The sequence below is a fragment of the Diabrotica undecimpunctata genome, chromosome 4 (assembly GCF_040954645.1).
Source record: "Diabrotica undecimpunctata isolate CICGRU chromosome 4, icDiaUnde3, whole genome shotgun sequence".
NCBI lineage: Eukaryota > Metazoa > Arthropoda > Insecta > Coleoptera > Chrysomelidae > Diabrotica > Diabrotica undecimpunctata.
The window spans coordinates 45,904,023-45,930,208 of record NC_092806.1 but is presented as its reverse complement, the minus strand read 5'-3'; the positions used below and the strand labels follow the sequence as shown (position 1 = coordinate 45,930,208).

The 26,186-nt window shown below is 34.4% G+C and overlaps 2 protein-coding genes across 2 annotated transcripts; both read right to left on the bottom strand.

The window, feature by feature from the left end:
* Positions 1–3,780: 3,780 nt before the first annotated feature.
* On the bottom strand, positions 3,781–25,650 carry LOC140439470 (uncharacterized). Its single transcript, XM_072529396.1, has 3 exons — positions 25,056–25,650; positions 20,266–20,547; positions 3,781–4,272 (listed from the first exon to the last, which is right to left on the bottom strand). Exons 1-3 carry the CDS (start codon positions 25,519–25,521, stop codon positions 4,247–4,249), a joined length of 774 nt encoding a protein of 257 aa, XP_072385497.1. The 5' UTR covers positions 25,522–25,650; the 3' UTR covers positions 3,781–4,246.
* On the bottom strand, positions 11,082–13,795 carry LOC140438004 (E3 SUMO-protein ligase ZBED1-like). Its single transcript, XM_072527725.1, has 3 exons — positions 13,726–13,795; positions 11,964–13,663; positions 11,082–11,634 (listed from the first exon to the last, which is right to left on the bottom strand). Exons 1-3 carry the CDS (start codon positions 13,793–13,795, stop codon positions 11,434–11,436), a joined length of 1,971 nt encoding a protein of 656 aa, XP_072383826.1. The 3' UTR covers positions 11,082–11,433.
* Positions 25,651–26,186: the final 536 nt, after the last annotated feature.

The following is a 26,186-nucleotide window of genomic DNA, read 5'->3' as shown; positions in this document are numbered from 1 at the left end:
GTCAGTTGAACCTTAGCCAATTTCACCATATATACAAGTTAACATTTATGTAATTTAACTAAGTCACCCTTGATACTTTTCACTTTTCATTCTGAATTTCAATTTTTTCCACATTTTTATATTTTCTGATAATGTCAATTTCCTAATTATGATACTTATCAGTTGTCATTAAAAAAAAAAACAGTTCAGAGCCAACATATGATTCGGTTTAAATTTTGATAAAAAAGTTTTTTATTTTTTTCCCTCTCCTGTAGCAGTATTTTTTTATTTGACGTTCCAAACACTGTTACATTTAAATAATTACTTACATTAAGTTATTATATTGTATCGTAGCTCTGAAGATGGCTTTATAAGCAGAAGGCACTCAGCTAGAAATTAAATGCTTTACAAATTTTTAAAGTACTTTTCTTCTCAATTCATTCAGAAAAATATCTCTTGTCTGTCTCTGTTTTTTGAATGCCACTTGTTCTTCTAGTTTTTTGGTTTTCAATATTCGCTCTTATTTTAGTATATGCTTTAAATGCCACTTGTGCTAGACATATCGCTCTATAGTTCACCCAGTTGGTTCTGTCCCTTTTATTACAAATTCATTCAATTTAAGAACGAAAAAGTTAGTGATTATCGCCGTATATCGGTCACCATTGAGTAACAATCTGATCAGTATCGTTTTTGAAAAACGACTAATGATTCCACCAGCCCATACAACACCGCACAGTCAGTTTTTCTAGATGTAACGGTGCCTTAACCTACACTTGAGGATGATCTTAATTCCAAACAGGGCAGTTTATTGACGTAGCCATTAAACAGAAACCAGCTTCATCACTAAACAACATTCGTCTATGGAAACCGGGATCAATAGAATCTTGAGCCCATTCACCGCCTTGCGCTCTCCCCCTTGTTCGTTTGGCTTCAATTCTTGCACGAGTCGGATTTTGTAAGCACACAAACCAAGAACTTTTCGCACAAGCTTTCATAAAGTAGAAGGACACAGCTCCAATTCTTGTGCATTTGCTGCGGGTTTCCTCTATGCTAGGTTCTACGGCATAATTTTGAAAAAAAAAAAATAATTTCTTCTGTACACAATTTACTGTCTCTGGGTGTGTTTGTTATTATTTAGAGTAAACGTACTGTGAAAATGTTTAATCGTTATTCGAATTAATTGCTCTGCTGGTCGATTATGTAGACCAGAAAATATACATAGTGCATAATCGTATTTCGAACATAACCATAATGGAACCAACTGGAAGCGTTGTTTCGGCGTCAGTCTATTCATGTTGAAATACCAACCCAAATTAAACATAAATGACTTGATAGCTTTCAAAAAGAATATTGCCAAATTAAACTTATATACCTACCTCAAAAACTCAGCCAGTGAGAGAGTAATAGTGCTCTCTATGATCCATTCTAAATTATCAACTTGTATAGAAAAATTTGACATGGTAGAAGAGAACTAGCCACTAATTAACTATAAAACAGCTCAAAAATAAAAAATTACAGAAGTTGTGTTTCAAATCGTTTCCCAGTGTTATAATTACTTATTAAAACTTCTTCGGTGTATAGATGATTATATTTAGTATACGTGTGATAATAACATATTTATCTATACTCTCACATGACTAATACAGATTAAAAATAACATGAATTTCACATTGCATTGTTGTGTTTTTTGTGTATTATTTATGCCAACTAATTGTTCTCAAGGATTGTTGTATTGGTCGTTATCTTGAATCGTACGTCTAGCGCACTAAGCAACAACTGTACTATTTTTATATAATATCCGTCCAATTCATTAGCATTTAACGTTGGAATTTTATTTATTTTTATAATACTCATTTTATAATAAAGTTTTTATATATAACGTTATTTAATATAACCCGTCTTTATAAACCACAATTGTTGTAAGATTGGAACTCACATATGTTGGATACAACATGGATTGGTGTGGTAAATTGGATAATGAATTCATATATATTACGAAAACTGTTGGTCTCAATATAGACCCCTGAGGATTATCTTTTGCTGCACGTAGCACATTGTTACATCTGTATTCTGTCACTCAAATCGTCTCATAACCATATCTGTTTTTAAGCGAAGTAGCACATTCCTTGGCTGTAAACTTTTAAATTATTAACCAGAAGTTTGGTTCTTTGGTTTACAATGAACCCCACTTCAATTATATATTTATATAACATATTATATTCATATTTATATAATGCATCGCATTTGCTGCAGTGCTAAAAAATCTACTGTATATTTGCTCATGTTTAACGTACACGCTATAAGGTTCGAGTATTACAGGCTCCCAATCTCAGTTCCATTTTTCGACTATAGGACTGCCTACAAAAAAGTGGAAAGATAGAGAGGATCAGGAGAAATAGTGGCACTCAAAAAAATTGAAACAATTGTGACGGCAGCAAACCCTCATAAACCAGAGCTATTTAATACAATTCTGAAAGGCGATAATTTAAACTAAATGTTCACAGAAATTTGATATTTTACAGCGTTTTCTGTGCTTGCGACGTAGTTTCCAAATAACAAAGATTCCAATTTCTTGGAACTTAAAAACAGATTACATGTGTTAGCCAGTTTGACAATGAGATTTTATTGAAAAATAAGTACTTGTAGAAAAATAATAAACTGTAATCTTTTAAAGTAAATAAGTAGATACACTAATAAAGAAGTAAAACTAAAACATGGAATGACAAATAAGCCGCGGACATATTTTGACCACAAGGCATTGTTGGATGCCATCTAAAACTGTGCTCCAATTAACAACGCGTGCAATGCCATTAGTTAAAAAGAATAGCGTCAAATCAGTAGAATTTTTCGACCTACAAAACTAGGAAGACTGTCAAACAGAATACCTTTGGCCTCTTTTCCTATAAGAATTCCGTGGGGTGCGAAAAAAAAAAGAAAAAGAACAGCGTCGAAATCTCGGCGTGGTGTCGCATTTCAGAAGAAAGTCTTCGACGACAGCCGGTGAGTAATGATATTTCGACGAGCTCCACGGTAGGAAATGCCAGTTTGGTGAACATTGTAACAACTGTGCCGGTGATAAAACACGACTAGCATAATCAGAGGGGTTTTGGTTAGAAGGCTATAATGCCGAGTAGAGCGTGGTATCAGTTCTTGCATGTGCTTAATACGATTGGCAATTTGTGGGTAGAAAAGTTAGCTCAAGGGAGCGCAATCGCCGAATCAGACCAAACAAGAAGATCGGACAAAAAACTCTGATATATGTAACTAGATCAGCCAGCAATACGGCTGTCAAGAGCTCCAATCTTGTCGAATCAGAGTAAGCACGAAAATTGGACGAGACTCGTTGACAGATCTTGCGATAGATGGTCTTGTGTAGAAATAACACTAGAAATGTAACACATACAAGTACAGACGTCAGTTGTATCTGTTCAGATGTTTAATCATCCCAGGATATATTGAAGTGCCACAACGGTTGTAGAAGACGTTTGAGACATGGAAAAATAATTTTCCTAACAATGGAAGGTTTCTATTGTCAAACAAACAACATGTCAAAATGTCTGAGCCAAAGCCTTGAAAATAAACGAGGATGGTTGCTAACCAAGGTAAATATGAACAAACTAGCCACAACAGAAAGGCCAATGCTAGGTATACAACTATGAGATAAAAGTCGAGGATATCACAACAAAAAGACCTTTGACCTGTTAATTATCAGAATAAACGTGCTCTTACGAAAATTCATCGATTTTTCGATGAGTTATTGACCAGAATTTGTTATTTAATGGTTATTAAATGAATTGTAAATTAATAACTAGCAATTTATTACATAATACAGTAATCATAATTACAAAATAGTATATATGGGTACATAAAACACATCCTCAAGCTAAAATATTAAATTGAAGTCTTCATAACTCATAAATTGGGGGTGGCAGGTTCCATGGCTGACATGTGAACACCCTTTTCAAATCCTGTCGATTTTCCTATATAACGGCTGCAGAATTGTTTTGATTCATTTTAGTAAGTCGCTAAGAAATGAAAAGCCTTAATATTGTTCTGAAGCTAAATAGTTAAATAGTAATTAATGAAAAGCCTTATTGCGCCTCTCATAATGTATTATTACTATAGTTCTGAAGATGGTTTCTTGTGGCATTGCACTTTTATAAGTAATATAAAAATATGCTGCGAATTAAGCACAACTAAAATTAGAAATATTGCATAGAAATAGTAATATGAAAATAGAATTTTGTATCACACAGATTATGTTTGTCTATTCGTCCATCTGGGTGTCCGGTCCTAGAATAAAAAAAAACTGTAATAGAAAGGGAAGAACTGACAGCGGATTCTGAACATCCTTTAAAGTTATTATGAAAAAATCTGTGAAAACGTAAATACAGTAAAACCTCGATATAACGGAACTCTATTTAAAGGACTTCGGATATAACGGACAAAAAATCCGGTCAAATGTAGAAAAAAAAAAAAAAAAAAACGTACTGTTAATATTATACATGCTTAACACGTGCCATACCACTGTATTTTACAAAAATTTCAATAAAATTTAGCATAAGAGGACACATTTCTAGATATTTTCAAAAATTGGTTTTTCAAAGAATTTGTACCTTCAGTGAGAAAATTTCAAGAGAAAAAATTGGGAATACCGCCAGCAGAGGTGAAATGTTTATTGTTTTTAGACAACGCTCCTGCTCACCTCTCTGAAAATATTCTACGTTCAGAAGATGGGAACTTTAGCTGTATGTTTTTGCCAAAAAATACATTACTTAATCAACTCATGCGTCGTAAGTTTTTAGACGAAGTAATGGTTGTATTGTACGATGGAGATAATGCAGAATATCCAAGAGGACAGCGTAGCTTGCAAAACTTAAGGTCTTACAATTTAAAATCAACCATTTTTAATTTTTTCTGCAGCATGGGAGGAGGTAGAAGAACAAACATTAAAAAATGGTTGAAAGAATTTGTTTGATGGCCAAGATGCATAGATATAGAAGGCTTGGAAGTTACTGATTTCTATAGGACAATACATAATAATGCAGGAGAACATGTAGCTGAGGAAGATGTTTTGCAATGGCTAGAAGTGGATCTAAAGAAGGTGATCCTGGGTATAACATCATGACTGAAAGTGAAATAGCAGATGAAGTTATGAACCTAAAAAGTGAGGATGGAAGTAAAGTTAGCGAAGAAGATGACAAAACAACATTGCCAAAAATAAAATTATCAGAGGTAAGATCGCATCTCGACGCTCTAATAACATTTATTGATTATATTCATCAGATAACGAAGTTCAACTGTATTCTACGCATTTTCGTAATTTTAGAGAGTTGATCATAAAAAAACAGCAAACATCGAAATTGCAAATGAAACTTGATTCCTCTTTTAAAACATGATTACCGACAGTAAGCGCGTCGATATCAACAACAACGTCACTTCACGACGAATGTCCGAAGACAATTAAATAGAATTTTGTTTGTATTTTGTATTTTTTATATATATCTGAATACAGTGTACATATATATTAAAAAAAAGTGTTTTGATTTATTTTAAACATATTTTTATAAAACGGACTTTCGGCTTTAACGGACTATTTCGGCTTTCCCCAAGTAGTCCGTTATATCGAGGTTTTACTGTACTCACTTCCGATTTTGAGAAAACTAATTAAAACGGTGTAGTAGGATTTTAACATTTACGTATTAAAACGCAAAAAAGGCGACTTTATTACAATTAAATGAAATTAAATACAATAAATTAACAAAAATTAAACATTAAATAAAATAAAATAAATACATAAAATAAATACAAGAAATAATGAAAATGTAAATGATGACTAAATTCTATATTATATTTAACAAATTTTGAAAATTACTAAAATCATTAAACCAAATTTTTAAAGAAAAAAATGAAGATTTTTAAAATTTTAAAGAACTTAAATTTGGTGTGTTATTATAAATAATATTAATAATTCAGTAATAAGCAGACGTAAAATTTTATATACCCACATAGTAATAAGGCGCTATAAAAAGTATTGACTTTTGTCGGCACTCCCCAATTGCTACGCGCCGTTTTTTGTAAAATTTAGTGAGTGATTGTAGATGGCAATTGATTAGATCTCCCGTCGCATGCGACGGATAAAATTACTAGTTTGTATAATAAATATTAGACTTTACATTACCTTTACCTTTTAGACAACATTTTCATTTAGCACAGAAACATTTCAATAATAAAAACTCGTTGGGGCACAAATCACAATTTTACTACTAATCTGAATAAAAGCTCCAACTCCGACCAAAATATAACTTTTTTTTTATTTTACGATAATAAAAAAAACCTCTGATGTAACACAAAAACCACTCTTGCATTCACTTTATGAATCATGCCAAAAGTATGACAACAAAGCATTCATAACGAGGGGTCATAAAATTTTATTATAAACAACAATTAAAATTTTATTGATATGACACGATTAGACAACCATTTAGTAATATCACATAGCAATCAATAAAATATTGCAATATTGTAATTCGTATGGCTGATTCAAATAACTCCTACATTGGTGGCTGAAATTTTATGTTTTTTGTTAACTTTTTTCAATATTTTTTTACCGAATATCGATTAAATATTGAAACTACACCCTATACTTATCTACAGTTGTACTGTGAGACACGTTCAATTCTCATTTGGTTCACATATAGATTTGCTCCAGTTATGTTTTCCTTGTCCTTTCCATCCTTCATTTGTCTAAAGGCTGCCGTTCTTTCTTCTGGTAGGATTTCGGGACCTTAATTTTCTTCAATGGTGGGTTCTTGTATTGTTCTAAGGTTGTAGAAAAGTTTCTCCAAGTATTCTTCCCATACTTTTTTTCATCTTCTTTGGTTATGGCAAGATTGCCTTCATCCTCTGTTATTTTTACGTTGTTGCGTTTTGGGAACTTTCCAGCTATTTTCCAGCAAAATTTGTTTAAATCCAATATGATCAGACTTTCCTCTATAGTTCCTGCATTTCTGCATTTTAGCACCGTTGTATTGAGGTTTTCACTTACCTTCAGTCGAACATTGGGATCTTTCAGTTTTCTAACATCATACTTCTTCGACTTAATTGTAACCTTCTTCATTCTGACTTTGAACATACCTACAACTGGTACATGATCAGAATTTATGTCTGCCCCCGGGTCTGTTTTGACAGATGTACAGCTGTTCCTATACTTCTTATTTACTAGCATGTAATCAATCTGATTTCTTACAATCCTTCCCACAGAATCCTGTGGAGATTTCCAGGTGTACAATTTCCTTGGGTGTAGCTTAAACCAGGTGTTAATTATTACTAATTGATTTGCTTCCGCAAAAATCTCCAATGTATCTCCCGGATCGTTCCGGTTTCCTAGTCCAAATGGTCCAACTGCAGGTGATGTTTTGCTGGCCACAACTTTGGCGTTGAAGTCACCCATGACAATTGTTAGGTCTTGCTTTTTCAACCTTTTCACGACTTGATTAATGCTATGTAATAGTTCTTCTACCTCTTCTTCTGTTCCTTCTGTTGTAGGTGCATACACTTGAATTATATTGATGTCGATTGGTCTTGCTTTCAGTTGTATGAGCATCACTCTTGCTGAGATTGGGATGAAGTTGTCAACAGATTTTGCCACTTCTATTGTCAACATAATGCCGACCTTAATTCACGCTTGCGTCATCTGTTCCAGAATAGTAAATGCGGTATTCCCCGATATTTGCGGTTCCTGAACCTGGCCAACGCATTTCGCTTATTCCCAGAATATTTAATTTCATGTGTGCCATTTTTTGTATTGCATTATGGATTTTACCTTCCTGTGCCATGGTTTTTACGTTCCATGTGCCTATTCTGATTTCTTTGCATTTTAATCTTTCTGTTATACTTGTAACTGCTCCTCCTGAAGTCCGATTGAGATGCTTACTCCGGAATTGAATTTCGCTACTACTAGGAATCCAAAGAGAAACAAAAAACAGCTGGATATAGCTGGAAAATTCCGAAAACGCGACTTCCACGACCTTAGAACAATACAGGAAACCACCATTGAAGAAAATTCAGGTCCTGAAATCCTACCAGAAGAAATAACGGCAGCCGTCAGACAAATGAAGGATGGAAAGGCACCGGGACTTGATGAAATTCCTGCAGAACTTCTGAAGCTATTAGATGCAGAACAAATAAAAATAACTGAAATATTTAATGAAATATACAAGGCAGGAAAAATACCAGTAGAGTGGATTAAATCGGAGGTCGTAACATTGCCCAAAAAACAAGGAGCAAAAGTTTGTGAAGACTATAAGACCATAAGCCTAATGAGCCATCTGCTGAAGCTGTTTTTAAAAGTCATCCATAAAATAATTTTGAAAATGAAACAAATGTGTAGGTATTGTTTCAGAAATGTAGAGATGTAAGCTGTGATGTTTTTGCATGCCTGATTGACTACAAGAACATATGGACTGGATATAAACACCAGCACAACCAAGCTAATGATCATCAGCAAGGAAAACATAACTGGAGCAAATCTGTATGTGAACCAAATGAGAATTGAACGTATCTCACAGTAGAACTACTTGGAAACTATAATCAATGAGTCATGTGACAATACCCAAGACATTAAATGTCACATCGGAAAGGCAAAAAGTGCATTCTTAACTATGAGCTCTGTGTAGAGCCATGACCTCATCCTAGAAACAAAAAATATGCTCCTTAAATGTTACGTGTACTCATTGCTTCTGTACGGAGTAGAAACGTGGACATTGATGGCGGAAACTCTATCAAAACTTCAGGCTTTTGAGCTATGGTTATACAGAATGATCCTCAAGATACCATGGACAGACAAAGTCACCAATGAAGAAGTACTACGGAGGATGAACACAACCGCGGATTTGGTCAACATCGTGAAGGACCGTAAACTGCAGTACTTGGGACATATAATGAGAAATCAAGCAAGATATGAGCTACTCCAATGCATTTTTCAAGGTAAAATTGAAGGAAAAAGGGGCACAGGACGAAGAAGAATATCCTGGCTTGTTAACCTCAGAGCATGCTATAGAAACACCTCAACACAGTTATTCCGTATAGCAAACGACGAAGTCATCATAGCCAGAATGATCACCAATGTTCGGAACGGACATGCACCCTAAGAAGAAGATTAATTTCGTAGCAAAATTAACACCCTGTAGAATTGTAGAGATGTGATATCAAAAAATATATTTATATTCACAAGATTTTTAATATCGTCTACTATTGTTTAAAATTATTACCACAGCGAAATATTTAATGGTTGGTCGAAACTCGGAATGAGTTTTCTTAAATGGAACACCCTGTATATTAGTATTGTAATGAAATGTCATTTTATTATACTTTATTATTTATTAAACATTCCCTATACCTAACTGCTTTAATTAGCGAGTTAATTGTGATATTTTGAATCAAACATTAATTGCAACAAAAATTAGGTAAAATACTGCACCTTAATTTGTTAGTATTGGATGAGACACCAAAATAATTAAGTAGTTAGGATTGTTGGTGTGTAAAATATTAGTAAAAACATAATATTTTACCTAGTTGGCTCTGACTTTGGCACTAAACTAAAGTGGTAATTTTATAGTCAAGTGGTCAAAACTGGGCTATTTTTTCACGGCCAACGTAATAAAATTTCAACTAATTTTTGTTGCAATTAATGTTTGACAAAAAAAATCACAATTAACTCACTAATTAAAGCAGTTATAGGTAACGTTTAATAAATAATAAATAATCGTAGAATGAAATTTCATTACAGTACTAAAATACAGGGTGTTCCATTTAAGAACACTCAGACAATACTCATTCTGAATTTCGAACAACCCTGTATATCAAAATAAAATATTACGCTATGTTAATAATTTTAGACAATAGTAAACTAGGTATATTAAAAATCTTTTGAACATAAATATAGTATTTGATACCAAAATCTACAATTCTACAGGGTGTAAATTTTGCTGCAATATTAATAAAAAATGTAGTTATCTTTTAAATTACCTCGTATAACACTGCGAAACCTGATACCGAAAAAAACGAGAACATCGAGAAGAGTTCAAAAATGTAAAAATATACAGAGTGTTCCACTAAATAAAAAGATAGTTTGTTCCACCCCGTTAATATGGGTGGTTCTGTATATTTTAAAATATTTTAGAGTACGGTCCTATATGTGCTCCAACTTTAACCTAAACAATTTTTTTCATATCTCTTGATGACAAATGAGTAATTGGACTTCCTCGCACTAATGCTGCACCCTGTATATTTAGGCCTAACGGTCTTTCTATTAGGCGATTTTACACAAAACACACAGTCATAACTTCATTATACAGATACTAAGTTTTTTCCGTACTAAATTTTACACCTTTTTTTAAGAGATTTTCTCCACTGTTTCAGTTTTGTTGAAAATCACTTTAAGTACTTTTTACTAACACCACACCATCAGCATATATTACTTGTCAAATAATGTTAGCCTAGAGGTGGAGAACTATCGATAGTCATGACTATCGATAATTACCGATAGTCTGACACGTCACTATCGATAATTATCGATAGTTTTCGATAGTAGGATTTTGACAAACGACATTAAATATAACCTATAATTTATTTATTTTGTATTGCATAATAATACATATTATATAATAAATAAAAATAAGATCATTGAAAAGGAAAAGAGTAGAACGTTGAATGTAATTATTTTGCATTTAAAGACCATATAACCCATACTAATAATAGTCTACTACAGATGACTATCATCCTTCATCATACAGAAGTGCACTTGCAAATGGCTATTTTAGTAGCTGTTAAATACTTTTGCATACTATAGGTATATAAAATAAAATTTATCGAGAATGTATTATTAAGTTATAATGAACATCCAGTCCTCAACTACCTAATGATACAATTCCAGAATCCTCAGACAGCTACAGTTCAAGTGCTGTATAATCAATCACAAATTGCTTCATTCTATGTATATGATCATTGTAATATTTATTAAACACTTTAAACTTGTTTACACATATTTAAATTCCTTAAATTTTTTTAATAAATTAAGCTTCAATAAATATATGATCTTTTTAAGGTTCGATGATTTGGGTGTGAGAATAAACTTATATTTATGAGTTCTTTGAGAATAAATAACACAAAACATCCAACAAAGTTGATCAAATTATATTCAAAGAATAAAAAAATCTTTGTCATCTATTTTACTTAAATACAGGTGGCCTGTATTTGATTACAGGACAAATATAAAGGAAGCAATACTACACAAGCCTATACAGAGATGAGTGTGCTAATAACACAAAAGGTGGAAAACATAATCATTGTGAAATAAAATAAGATCAAACTTTAATGTTTATTTTAATCATTTAAACAAATGTACAAAAGTTCAAAATAAAAAACTTTTTAAATCATAGTAAACATTGTTGCTTATTGCAATGATTGCAACAGATGAGCATTTTTATTAAGAAATATCATCATTTCTACATTTTTTGATTTAAGTCGGGATCTTCTGTCAGATATAATGGCTCCAGCCCTACTGAAAGTTCTCTCAGATTCTACCGATGTACCAGGTATACAAAAATATTTTTGGCACAACTGGGCCATTGGATTCACTTCCTCACCAGTTACCTAAAATAAACAAAGAAACTTAACACATTCCCTACCACTTTGGTCCCATGGGACTAACACTAGCATTGCCCTAATGGGAGCGTTAATCCCATCAGACCAACACCAACAACTTTTTATTTATTTATTAACAGCATTTTTAAATGTACACCAAAAGAACAAGATATATATGACTAATAGTTTCTTAACTATACATTAATTTGACAACATAACCAAGTGGCAAGGCTCTATATACAAAAAAACTACGCATATGGTGGCCTGTAGAGGCACATAATATAAAAATATGGCTGGCAGGGAATGTGTTAATATATATTTCTTATTGTTTTACTTACTTTCCAAAACAGAAGCGGATCAGTGTCTTCATTTGCATTGGGTGATTCTAGGTATTGCCTTTTAATAAGGATAGCGTCAGCTAGGTTAGACTTAACTTTTGTTTGATTTTTTTGTCCAATAAATGAAAATAAGGACTTCTTAGGTGCAGATTCAGTCTCGCCATCTCCATTAGGATTATTTTTTCTGCCAACGTCCTTTTCTTGCAGTATTTGGCATATTTCTTGTTCTAAAAATACACTGGCTTGATTTGCATTTTCTAGGCTGTAGAACCCTTCCTTTTTAAAGCGAGGGTCGATTATCGTCGCAATTCTGTTAATTGATCTTTTTTCGTAATTAAATAATCTATTTTGAACTGAATGTTGAAGTTCTGCGCAAAATTGTTTTCCCTCTTCTGTTCTCATTTCTTTTGAACAATCAGCTAAATGATTATAAATTCCATATGATAATGGAATAATTAATGAAATTGTTGGGTAAGTGCTACCTGAGATTTTTTTTGTAGCTTCCTCAAAACATTCCAAACATTTATGTAACTCTCTTAATAACAATAATTCATCAATTGTTATTGGTGGTGGAGCTTTTCTTAGCTTTAACAGAGTACAATTTAGGGAATCTTGGGTTGCAATTATTCTTCCCAGCATATAAAATGTGCTATTCCAGCGAGTTGATACTTCCTGGATTAGTTTAACTGCAGAATTACTTGTACTATTTTCTTTCTGGTGGTTCATAAACATTTCATGGGCTGTAGTGCTGCTTTTAAAATACCTCACAATTTCCTTACATTTAGTAAGGACAGTTTGTATAGATCTGAGTTTAAGGTTGTCTTGTACTACCAAGTTGATTGAATGGGCAAAACAAGGCAAATGCCGCTTTTGCAACAATTCACACATTTTTATCATATTGGGAGCGTTATCAGTAACTATACATGTTACCTTCTTTGCAATCTCCCATTCTTCAAATGTTTGTTGCAAAACACTTGCCAGATTTTCTGCTGTATGGTGCTCTTTTAATTTTGGTACTGCCAGTATACTGTTTTTAAGATTGAAATTTTGGTCTATATAATGACATGTAATGGCCATATATGATTCTGTGCTAATGGAGGTCCAAGAATCAGTCGTTATAGAGACAAAGTTATTTTGTTGTAAAACATCTTTTAGTTTTAATACACACTTTTTGTACATATCAGTCATGATAGTCTCTCTAATACTAAATTTACTTGGTAGAACATATCTAGGGTCAAGCATATTTACAAAGTTCTTAAAGCCAGAGTCATTGACAATATTGAATGGTTGTAAATCGGTAGCAATCATCAGTGTCAGCGCATGATCCAAATCCTTTTTCCTTTGCGAAGTAGAATCATATTGTAATGATCTTTTAAAAAATGGGCTGATTGACTTAGCACTTGATCGTGCTGAGCTAGTACTCAAATCTGTAGTACTTGTACTTGCAGAACAATCTGGGCCAGTACTCATAAATGGATGAAACCGTTTAATATGATCAGCTAAGTTTGAAGTATTGCCACTAGTTTTATACTCCCTTCCACAGGTTAAACATTTGGCTAGTTTTCGATCTGCAGACCTTTTAAAATAATTCCACACGTTGGAATGCCTTTTTCGTTTTCTTGAAGTTAGATCTATTGTCAAACCAGAATCTACATATGAGTTTTCTCTGTTTTCAGAATTCAGTTTTTCATTTGCAGAATCTTAAAAAAACAAAAAAAAATACTTAGAAATACTGTTAAATTATAAAATTTGAAAAACTTACCTTCACGACTGGATGTAGGTTTTTCTTCAGTGACCTTCTGTTTCTTTGTTGTAATAACAAATTTTTCCATGATCAAATTCAAATATATGTATTACAAATCCAAACAAACACTTGTAAACACGTTTTCACACAACTTTTTTTAACCTCAACTTTAAGGAACGAACTCAACGAACAAAGAACGAAGAACAAGTTCAGTAGACAAGAATGAGGAAAGAAACAGGAAACGGAAACAGAAACTAAATCTTCTACGAAATTGAGGTTGTTCTTCTGTTTCCTCTTCTTTTTTCTTTAGTTGGAAAGATGACTTTATTTTTTAAAGAGAAATTAACTGCATTACACAAAATTGTCCGAAACTGAAAATATTTATTTCCAAAAACACCGAAATAAAAACAAACCTGTAATATCGAAAACTATCGATTGTCAAAAAAAATATCGATAGCAAACGATAGTCAATACTATCGATAGTTATCGATAGTGCTATCGATAGTTCTCCACCACTATGTTAGCCTGTAATTTCTCGGTTATCTGATTTATCATCATCATTCTGGCTTTAGAACCCTACAAACATTTTCTAACCTCCTTAATAATTTATCTCCAATCCTTCCTATCAACTGCCTTTCTCTGTAGAGCATTTATTCCCATATTTTCATCGATATTATCAAGAAACCTTGATCTGGATATTCCTCTTCTTCTCTGACCAATGAGTCTATCAAAGAACATTTTTTCTAGCTAGGTCAGTTTGTTACATCCGCATTACATGCCTTATCTACCTCAGACGTCCTATTTTAATATATATCGGGTTCCTGGTATATTTTATAAAGTTTAAAGATGTATCCATTGTCATTTACCGCTCCATAAATTCGGCTTAGTACTTTACTCTAAACATAATAATATGGTTTCATTACTTTTTGTTAGAGTTCAGTTTTCTGAATCATATACTGGGCGTATTGTAAAGTAAGATTCTTTTCAATATTATGCAGCTAAGGGAGAGTGAAACTCATCTTTACTGATCGAAACCCCAGTTTATTCTGATCTCTAATTCTGTTCTTTCAAACATCAAAATGTGTTCTTACAGTCACTACGGGCTGGGCTGCTTAGTTAGCACCTGTCCATCAAGAATGAGCACACTTCATATTGACAAAAATAATGATATTACTTTCTCGATATTAAACGATCATGTCACACGATAATATTTGTTATTATTTAACATAAATAGCATTTAGTTTACCATGTACCGTTGACCTGAAGATGCATAGCAAATTATAGTATGTGAAACCAATCGTTGGTGGTAGAATAAATTGATCGTGAGTAAGTCTTATTCTTATTTCTTTTTACATATTAAAATCTTAAAAATTTGTCTCCTCATATCACATCGTTCCTCTGGCATTTTATTTTTTTTTATTATCTAATTTACGAAACCAGTGAAGATCAAGTGAATGAAGCCAACATAGCCGCAGGTTGCCTGAATAAAACAATATAGAGAAATAAAAATATCGGAAAAGAAATGAAAGGCAGAATTTACAAAACAGTCATCAGACCAATAATGACATACGCGGCAGAAACACGACCTGACACAGAGAGAACAAAAAGGATGTTAAAAACAGCAAGATGAAAACACTTAGAAAATTGATAGTAAAACACTATGGGACAGAGCTAGAAGTACAGATATACGACGTAGATGCAAGGTGGACAACATCAAGGACTGGGTAAGAAATAAAAGAGTTGAATGGAACGATCATATAAGCCGAACGACAACAAATAGAGTAGTAAAGACGGCAAGAGACGGTTCCCCAATAGGAAGACGATCAGTAGGAAGACCACATAAACGATGGAACGACAACTTACTGGAGGCACATTGAAAAACAGACAGTCATGTCTACAAGAAGAGTTTACAAAATGAAAAATACTAAAAACTAAATATTCTTAAAAAATTTGGTCAAAATTATATGTCATATTATACTGACCTATCCAAATTCCGTGATACCACATTATAACAAAAAAGATGCCTGAAAAAAGTAAAAATGACCTGCAGAAAAAAGAAACGAGAATATTGGGAAATGAAGTTACATAACATGGAAAATCATATGATAAACAAAGGGATTAAGCATTTTTAACAAGAGTTCAAAGTCCATAAAGCTACGGGTCCCGGAATCGAATGCTTTTGCAGAAGTAAAGAAGGCACGCAATAGGTGAATTACCAAGAAAACTAGAGAGGTGGGCGGAATACTTTGGGGAACTGCTAAACCCTGAGGAAAATACCAATGGAGTACAATCAAAAACCCGACTGGAGCAAAACAACAATGAGGTCGACAAAACGAAAAATCAGATCAGGGGATAGATGAAGAAATAAAGCAGCTGAAGAATAACAAGAGTCAGGGAGAATTGTATTACAGCAGAAATATTCAAGGAAGGTGGACAACTATTACTCAAATGACTAATCAACCTAATAAAATGAAATTGGGAAAATGAGAAATTGCCACAGGCTGGAAAAATACATCCATATGTCCGATCCACAAAAAGGGAGATATAAGCATATGACAAAATTATAGACCAGTTGCCCTATTATGCGCATCAAGTAATGAGCATACTTGATGCGCATCGCCCCGCCTTCTCTAATTTACCACTGGTCCCTTGGCTTGAAAATTACAAGTCAAGCAGGAGTTACACAATCAGCACCATCCGTGGCCAAAACTTCAGAGCCCAAAGCATTCTAAAAACTACTTGCTCATCCATCGGCAATGTATTCAGAAGAAGACCTAAACCCAAAATCCTCTTCCTTCCCGCAATTTTACTGGCTCTTGCCAGCAATGAACTCCCTGATGAATACATTGACATACAGGAGGCAACTCCCCTCTACTATCGTCGTCGGTCGCCATTAACTTTTAAATGCTCACTTCGAGCTTCCCTAGACAGGGGGGATCGGTTTTCTGTGGTTTCCCGATCCTATTGCACAATGACACCTGTCTATTGCAGAGGATACAGCCACAGCTGCCCTCACGGGATCGCGTTTCAATACATTTATTAATTTATCAATTTGTAAACATGCATATTCATTATTACACTACCTTATTTTTTAGAACAATAAATTCTGAAAAGGACCGTTTAATCAATGCCTTTCACCTCTGATTGTTCAGTGCGTTCCTCCGACGACTAGTCAATACAAAACAAAACACCAGTGGAACCACGAAGCCAGAAAAAAAAACAACAGCCACACAATAAAACAAACCACGTCCTGAAGAGGTGGAAAGCCTAAAGCAGGACAACAAAACACCAGATCCAGGAAAACACCCACAGTGAGTACCAACTGACAATGAATTATAAGTCAAGGGACAGTCATCCTCGGCCTCTCCTAGAGCATCGTACACTCTAGGAGACCCCCTGTCGGGGCTCTGCCCTATTTTTCAACTAGAGACTCTGTAGCTGTTTTGTTTCTAGTAAAATCGGTGTTTTTGTTTCACACTAAGAAATTCTACTGGTCAAGACTTGGTTGAATTCAAACCAACATCCTACCTGAACAAGGTAAGTGCAAGGGTCACTTCGCTAGCTACACGTGAAGCCCCTTAGCCGAGCGTACGGGGCGATTTGACGATTACACGTCTTACTCCCCCCGAAGACGAGAGTATGAATCTGAAATAGATGAATATCAGGGAGAGTTTAGAATCTGCAATTGATAAGATTTTTATGATGGAACAAATATTGCACAACAGCTACAAATAACATCTAGGTTTGCACAAAGTGAAGAGTTTTTTACGGTAAGAAGCGGGTTAAAACAAGGTGATCCACTATTCATAACTTAACACAATTCCACACATTTAACCTTATCCTAGAGGTTATGTTTTAACAAAGCAGTGTAGACAGATGGTATGATATACTACAAGAGACAATAAGTTATCGCTTTTGCAGACGATATAGCATTGATTGCGAGATCAAAATCAGAAAGATCGAGACAAGTTTGGACTATGCATAAATGAAAATATTTTATATGAGAACAAAGAAAATGGAGCCCGAAGATAATCTAAGAATAAGTAGCGGTAAAAGAGAATATTGCTTTGAAAAAGTGGATCAATTCGAGTACCTTGGGTTGACGTTTACAAATAGAGCTGAAGAATATACTGAAATTATTATTAAAGGAAGTAAAACTGTAGGAGCCTTGTCTTGTTTAGTACAAGATGATCAAATCTAAGTTAATATCCAGGAATACGAAAATCAGGATTTATAGAACGATTGTGCAACCTTCGGTTATGTAAGGCAGCGAAACTTATTTATTACGTTAAGTCAGAAAACTAGACAGAAATTAAAACGATAGTAAAGAAAGATATTACGCAAGATATATGGAGGCACAAAGGACAATGACCGTGTATGGAGAAGAAGGGCAAATAAGGAAATAATGGAGCTCTACAACCAGCCAAGCATAATACAAAGAGTAAAAGCACAAAGAGCAAGTTGGATGGGGCATGTTTACACATATCCAAATCATCATCATGATTCTCTTTACCTTTATCCCTATTCAGGGTAGGCTTCTCTAATTATATTTCTCCAAAGTTTCTCTCCTGTCATATCAATATCAATCCTTCCAGGAACCCACAGATCAGCAAGCCTCCGTATTGGGTGGTCAACGTCTCGACGTTGAACATTACCAAACATCTTATGCTCTCTCATTTTGGCAACAATTGGCGCCACCCATAGACTTCCTATAATATACTCACTCTTAATTTTATCCTTTTTTGTCACTACACTCTTCAATCTAAGCATTCTCATCTCCGGCACGTGCATTTGTTGTTCCTCTTTCTTTTTAACTGAATAACATAAGTTCTGCACATCATAGCTGGTTTTATGGCTGTTTTCATCTATTTCCCTATTTCTCGGTAATATCTATCCTGGGTACATTACTTTACACAACATTCCAAATATTCTGTTTTTGTCCTATCGAGTTTCAAACCTTTTTCCTCAAGAGCTTGTTCCCACCGTTCCAATTGTTGTTTTAAGTCACTTCCATAATTTTCTACTAACACTAAATCATCACAAGTATGCATTAAGCACCACGGAATGTTAATCTGTAATTTTGCTGTTATTTGATTCAAAACTAATGAGAATAGATAAGGACTAAGCACCAAGCCTTGATGGAATCCTACTATCACATGAAATTTATCAGTCTCTCCCACACCTGTCCTAACACTAGTTGTTATTCCTTCATACATTTGTTGTTTACAGCTGTTTACATATTCACAGAGGACTCCTGAAGAGACTTCACCACAACAAAAGGGCTCCTGCAGGGTTGTTCCACATCTCCAATCCTATTCAAAATATACTTAGAGAAAGCCTTGACTACATGGAAAAGAAAATGCGAACGCATGGGAGTACCGGTACGGAACGAATACCTATATACGTTAAGCTTTGCAGCCGATCAAGTAGTGATTACACAAGACCAAGACGACCTCAGCTATATGATAAAAAAACTACAAGAAGAATATACCAAGGCTGGCCTAGATATTAACCTCGCGAAAACAGAGTACCTATCTACAAGTGAAGAAGACATAGAAGATCTACAGATTGATGACAACGAAAGAATCAAAGGAAAGGATAAATTCAAATACTTGGGGTTTATAATCACAAATACTTGGGGTTTATAATCACAAAAAAGGCAACAAAAGAGGAAGAAATTACACAAAGATTAGGACAAACAAGAACAGCAATCCGACAACTTAACTCACTATGGTGGGATATACACCTAAATATGAAGACAAAAACACAGATTTATAAAACATTAGTGCGAAGTATTATGACATATGGGGCTGAAAAATAGATCATAAACAAGAAAAACAGCAGTAAGATAGTAGCAACAGAGATGGAATGCCTGCGAAGATGCTGCAGAGTAACAAGAATAGATAGGAGAAGTAATGACGAAATAAAGCAAAGAACGTCAATAGAAACAGACATACTAACATACATAGAACAAAAAAGACTAAAGTGGTATGGGCATGTAAGAAGAACTAGCGACAGCAGATGGATAAGAGAATAACTGAATGGAGCCCCATAGGAAGGAGGAAAAGAGGACGACCCCGAAAATCCTGGAGGAACGAAGTAGACGACGCCATGAGTAACAGAGGCCTAAACGATGGAGAATGGGACAACAGAGAGAGATGGAAACGGTTGAGCGAGGGAAGGCAGTGAATACTGTAGAATCCCTGAATATATATATATATATATATATATATATATATATATATATATATATATATATATATATATATATATATATATATATGTATATATATATGAAAATTACTGAGTTCTCGGGAAGACGGAAGTATATATATATATATATATATATATATATATATATATATATATATATATATATATATATATATATATATATGAAATATTATAATTATAAAATAATTTAATTAACTATAAAAAATTATGACCTCCAGGCCTAAATAGTGGTTTATGATATATACTTAAGGTTTTTTTCCATGGCTTGTTAGTAAAATGTTAATTTGTATATTTAACAAATAAATAAATAAATAAAAAGCATACCTTTTAAATCTTGAATTGTGTTTTGAAGTTGCTTGTTCAATGTTTGACTGAGCATAAAATCTTTTCTTAAATTTTCAAGTGTGGTTTCTAATTCAACACATATATCATTACTCTTTCTTAATTCATCTGTTAACTTATTATTTTTTTCATCTAATTCATCACATTTTTCTCTGTAATTAATGATTAATGCATTATTAGTTGTACAATCAGTTTCTAAGATGCTTATTTTTTCATCTTTTTCAGCAACTATTTCATCATATTTTTTTTTCATTTCTTGAGTATCTAAAAATAAACCGAAATACAAATTGAAAATATTTTCCTGAAGTGAAAATCAAAACATCAAAATAAACGTATTTTCAATGAATTCCTATTAAACATTGTTTATAACATAGAAGAATGACTCACATGGAGCCGCATTATCAACAGCACTTTTTAGTTTGAACTGCTTACATATTTTTTTACGAGAAGGAGGTGGTAAAACTTCTAAAGACAGTACCAGGACGTGTCCCGTTAAGGATGCCCTGGCGTGTGTTGAATTCAGGGTGGAAGGGTCCATCCGCACTCAGCTCTCCCAGAAGATTCATGCTCACAGATGCACTGATAGCTTCCTGCCTACCAACCCAAGTCCACCACCTCATCCGGATTTCTCATACAGTAGGTCGTCTCCAGATCAGTGCATTATATGAATATCCCATCTTTTCTTTCTTTCTTTCAATCTCTTACCTTTGCTGTAGATTCCTCTCTAGTGTGTCCTTCTTTTATTCTTGTATTCAGCCTTTCTCCTCATTGCTGCCTGCATTATTGTGTTTACACTTACCCTACCTACCTTCCTGTGTAATTTTTTTTGTCGTTATCGAACGTTCTGCACTCGAATACACAGTGCTCGTCCGTATCAGACACTCCACATTCTATGCAGTTTCCATCCACTACCTTCCTTGTCCTTCCTAGATAGGCCGTGAACAAGCTGTGCCCTGTTAGAAACTGGATGAAAAAGTAGTTAGTGTCTCTGTCACCGCATTTCATCCAGTCTGTTATGCTGCTATTCCTAGCTACTATTTTATCCTGCTCATCCTTCCTGTAGGTTTCTGTCTTTACTTCACCATCAGGTGGATGGGTAACACACCCATGTGCCACCCTTAGCAGTGATTTTCTTTGGACTTTTTCTAGCATTCTCCTATATTTCTTGATGTTAAGTATTTGTTGCCATACCAGTGCCGCGTAGAGTACAGTAGAGTGGATCACTTTCATTAAAAGTTTCCTTTTGGCAGTCCCTGGTCCTCCCACGTTGGGCATAATCCTTGTCAGCACCAACGTTCTCGCCTCTGCCTTGAGGATGACATACTTCATGTGCTCACAAAAGGTTCGCCTAGTATCTACAGCTACTCTAAAGTACTTCACTTTTTTGGCAGGTAAGATCCTTCCTCCCTCCAGTACAAAAACCATATAGTCTCTGGCCCTCGTATACTTGAGGATCATAGCTTCAGTTTTCTCAACCACCAGTATGAGATCCCTGCTTCTTATCCATGTCTTCACTTTGTTGAGGGCTCAGTTCGCTCTATGCATAAATGACCAGTTTTCTTTGTGCTCTACCAGGTCATCCTTATACGCTATTGCCTGTACACCAATGTCTAGATCAGCCTGCAAAATCTCTTGGTATAGAACATTTTAAACGCAGCCCTGCGACGCTCCTGCCATGGTCTTCATAGTGTTACCCCTAGCAATATTGATGCACATATCTGTGAAGGTGTTCCTGACCAAGTTCTGCAAGTCGCCCAGTAGTCTAACAATAATTTTCCAGCTAGCACTATACTGCTCCTACATATGGATAGCTCCCACTTGATCCTGCTTATGGCATCTAGCACAGATTTTCCTTTCCTCTACCTGTGCCACCTTTCTCCATTATCTCCATCTCCAGCCTTTTTATCACAAGAATTCCCTAACTATGGTATTTAACAGGCATATAGGTCTGTACGCCCCAGGCTCCTCCAATTCCTTTCCTGGTTTCAGGATAAGTATGAGATTTGTCATTTTCAGATCTCCTGGAAAGTCTTGCTTCTCAGCAGTTGTTCATAATATCTTGTGCCCATTGCCCTTTCTCATCAATAATGATTTTTATTATCTGGGGTGCGACCCTATTAGGCCCAGGCGCTTTTCCTGCTGTCGCTTTAAAATTCGTGACAAACATTCAGTAAATGTCTCTCCAGATAACCTTTTAAAGATTCTCGCAAAGTTCTCTTCAACATCTTTCTTTGCCGTTTATTTCTCGCACTAGCCTTTCTTCATGGCTTTTAGTCTTCCTATGAACTGCTTACATAATATGAAGTAACACTAAAAGCTGTAGATACAAAATGTAGAAATGATAATATTTATTCTGGTAAACACAAGAAAAAGAAAATTTCTTAAAATTGCCAAAGCATAAAGTTCTAGAAAAAAAGTCAGTAAATAATTTACAAGCATAAACAAATGTACTTAGCAAGGTCAACTGTTTTAAATATTTAGGGAATAACTATAAATTATGCTAGTAACATAGAAATTGCAACTAGAGAAAGTGACCTAAGATGGCATAGTAGCAAAAGCTTCACCATTTGTAGTCCAATGGTGCCACGACATGTACAGATTAAGTAGGTTTTGGTAAAAATAGATCTCAAAAAAGAATATAATTCATGAAGAAAACACATGATTGATTTGTTTTTGTTTTAGAAATAGCACCATGCATTCAAAAATGGCAAGATAAGTTGGGACCAAAGAAATATGAGAGATGCAATTGCAGCAGTTTGTAGCCAAAGAATGGGTTGACAGATGGCAGCCACATTCCAGCTACCCCATTCTGATGTCGAGCATAAGAAGGAGAAACATCAAAAGGTTATTTAGGTGGTCAAAAAGCTACATTTAACAAAGAACTGGAACAACAAATAATTGAACATTTATAAGAACTGTATGTGGGTTTTTTTGCAATAACTAGAACAAATTTGATAAAGTTTGCTTACCAAATAGCTGTCGCTAAGAAACTTTCTCACAGATCTTTTTGGAAAAAGAAATGGCAGTTTTGGACTGGCTGAGAGGCTTTGGGATATGAAACCTAAAGCTACACCCAGAGTGTGGGGATTTAACGAGTCCAAGTAGAAACATTTTTCTAAAGTTTTTGACTGATATAATGAAACTGCATAACTTCAAACCCCACCAAATATGAAATGTGGACGAATCTGGATTTAGCACAGTTCCATCATAAAATTCGACAGCATTTGTAACAAAACTAGTAGAAAACTAATCAGCATGTGAACTAGTGTCAAGAGACTCTACCATTGTACTACAGTTTGCTGCGTTAATGCCCTTGAAAGTTCCATACCTCTGGTATTTATTTTTCCTCATAAAAATATGAACTAATGGACCATGCTCTAACTGGTGCTGTTGGGTTTGCCCAAAAAAAAAGATGGATGAATAGGGAAGAGGTATTCCTTAAATGGATGCAACATTTTATGAAACATGCTAGACCATTGAAAAAATCAAGGTTCTGTTACTTTTGGATGGTCACTCCAGTCACAAAAAATTAGATCTTTTGACTTACACAAAAGATAATGACATTACTATATTCTGCCGCTAGAATAGTTTATTAGGTCCACTTAACACATTCTATAATCAGGAGCTACATATTTGGCTGAGGAACCATCCAGGAAGAACAGTCACACATTTCCAGGTACCTGAGCTATTCAAGCAAGTTTATTTATGAGGTGCTACAGTTAGCAATGGTCAAAATGTAAATGTCACTTATGATGATCTTGGAGATTGTTCTGTTCCTATCTTACCAGACAATGCCAGATACAAAGAGCTTCATATTTTCAGACTCAGCATCACAACAAAACTGAAGCTGGTGTTTTTAACTTTACAAGCTCCAAATCCGAGGCAGAGTCTTCAGTGCATATGAACTCTCAATCAAATGACCAAACTCAGGCAGGGCCTTCAGTACCTATGAGTAATCAGTCAAATGATCAAACACAAACAGGGCCTTCAAACTCTATAGCAGAAGTTTTGTCACTGCCCAAATCTATAATAAAAGATTAGTTAATCATTCTAAGAAGGGTAAATTTGGAATGCTGAATGTATCTGCAGATCTAATTCAACTAAAAGCTATTGGTGCTAAAAAAAAGGCAGCCAATCTAACGAAACCTACTTGATAGCTTAAAAACAGGATCATGTCAGCAGCTTTGATCACCTTTGATGATGAAAACCCATTTATTGCAAGGGGCCATTCCCATAGAATGGTTGTTGCAGAGTCAAGTCTATCACCAATGGTCTCACACAGAATGCATTGAATTACTAAAATCCGCTAAACATATAATTTGTGATTACTGCAAGTGAAATAGTTTCTATGGTTTAGTGTATGCCATCTTACTCACAGGAGTTGAGTGAGATGAATTTTCAAGAACTTTTAAAATTTAATTATTTTCCAAAGAAAAAATTGTTTAGATAATTACTTTTATTATGCTAATAAACCACTATTTCCTACATAATTGCTATTTATTTAAACTTTGTTATGTATTTCCTAAAACTCAATCTTTTTGAAATCTATGCCATCTCAAATCACCTTTCTCTAGGTACTGGAAAGTAGAGGTAAACTCAAAAACCAAATTAGAATCATACAAAAAACACCAGTGTTCATGGATTAAGTAGAGGCTGCAAGCCTAAACAGGATAAAGTGTATGGACCCAAATAATAAAAAAAAAAAGAATATATAATATTAATATCAGGATATAGAGTAATGGAATTTAATTGTCATTTTGATAAATCATTACCTGCACATTGTTCTTTAAGTAGAAGATAGTTGTTTATTAGCTTCATATGCACCTCTTGTAAACCGCAAAATAACTTATAGTAATCAGGAATTCCCACCTTCGGTTGCTTGGCTTCTTTGGGTTCTGCAATAGTTTCTAGTTTGTTTGCAGCTGCTCGTTTAAAAATAGATTCATTATTTCCTTTTACACTGCTTGGATCATTAATACTAGGGTTTGTTGAGGAGTCAGCTTCAACTTTTCTCGATGCAGGGGCAGCCCTTAAGTTCACCGTGGATACAGACATTCTTTGAGCGAAGTTTCCATGAATATTTCTGTTTGGGGTTGCACTAGTGGCCATATTCGACGCGATATTCCTACTCTGAGAAGGTTCAGTGGGTCTCAGAGTAGCTGAAGCAACTTTTGGAGTTTCAATGATATTCTGATGAACCTCCTTTAATGGCATCTTTTTTGGTAGTTTTGGGTCCATTTTAACTTTTAAATAAACATAACATACATAAAACCAATAAAACTTTTATACCAAACTAAGGAAAGTACAAGTTGAATATAGCCGCAACCATGGTACAATCAGTGTTACCAATGGCTGGGCATGGAAAGATGCACCTCCCTGTCAAAAATTATGCGATTTTGTCCAAAATTATGCGCTGTGTTGTAAAACGTGTGAAGCAATCAACAAACATCAAACAAACCTTATTTTTATGTCCTTACTGTCATCTGTCACGTCCTGTCAGTTGTCATTGTAATAGTGATTGAAAATCATGATTGAAAATGGATTGAAAGCGTGTCACAGTCACAAAACAAATAAACAAAATGGTAAATGATGGTAAACAAAATAAACAAGAAACTGAAAAGAAAATAAGTAGGATTGAGGTTTAATTTTTATTTGTTGATTTAAGAGTATGTTAACTGTCATATAAAAGCTTGGCTAGGTTAGAGTGCCTTAAAATGCGAAATGCCCAAAAAAAGTGTGTGATACTGGTACACCCTTGCCCTTGATGGTTATGTTATAACTTAAAAACAAGAATATGGCGCATCTAGACTGGATTAATTTTAATAGGTGAGTACATAATTATATATATTTTTATCCTATTTAACTACAATTCATTTGATTGTGGAACCTGTTCACTTTTTAAT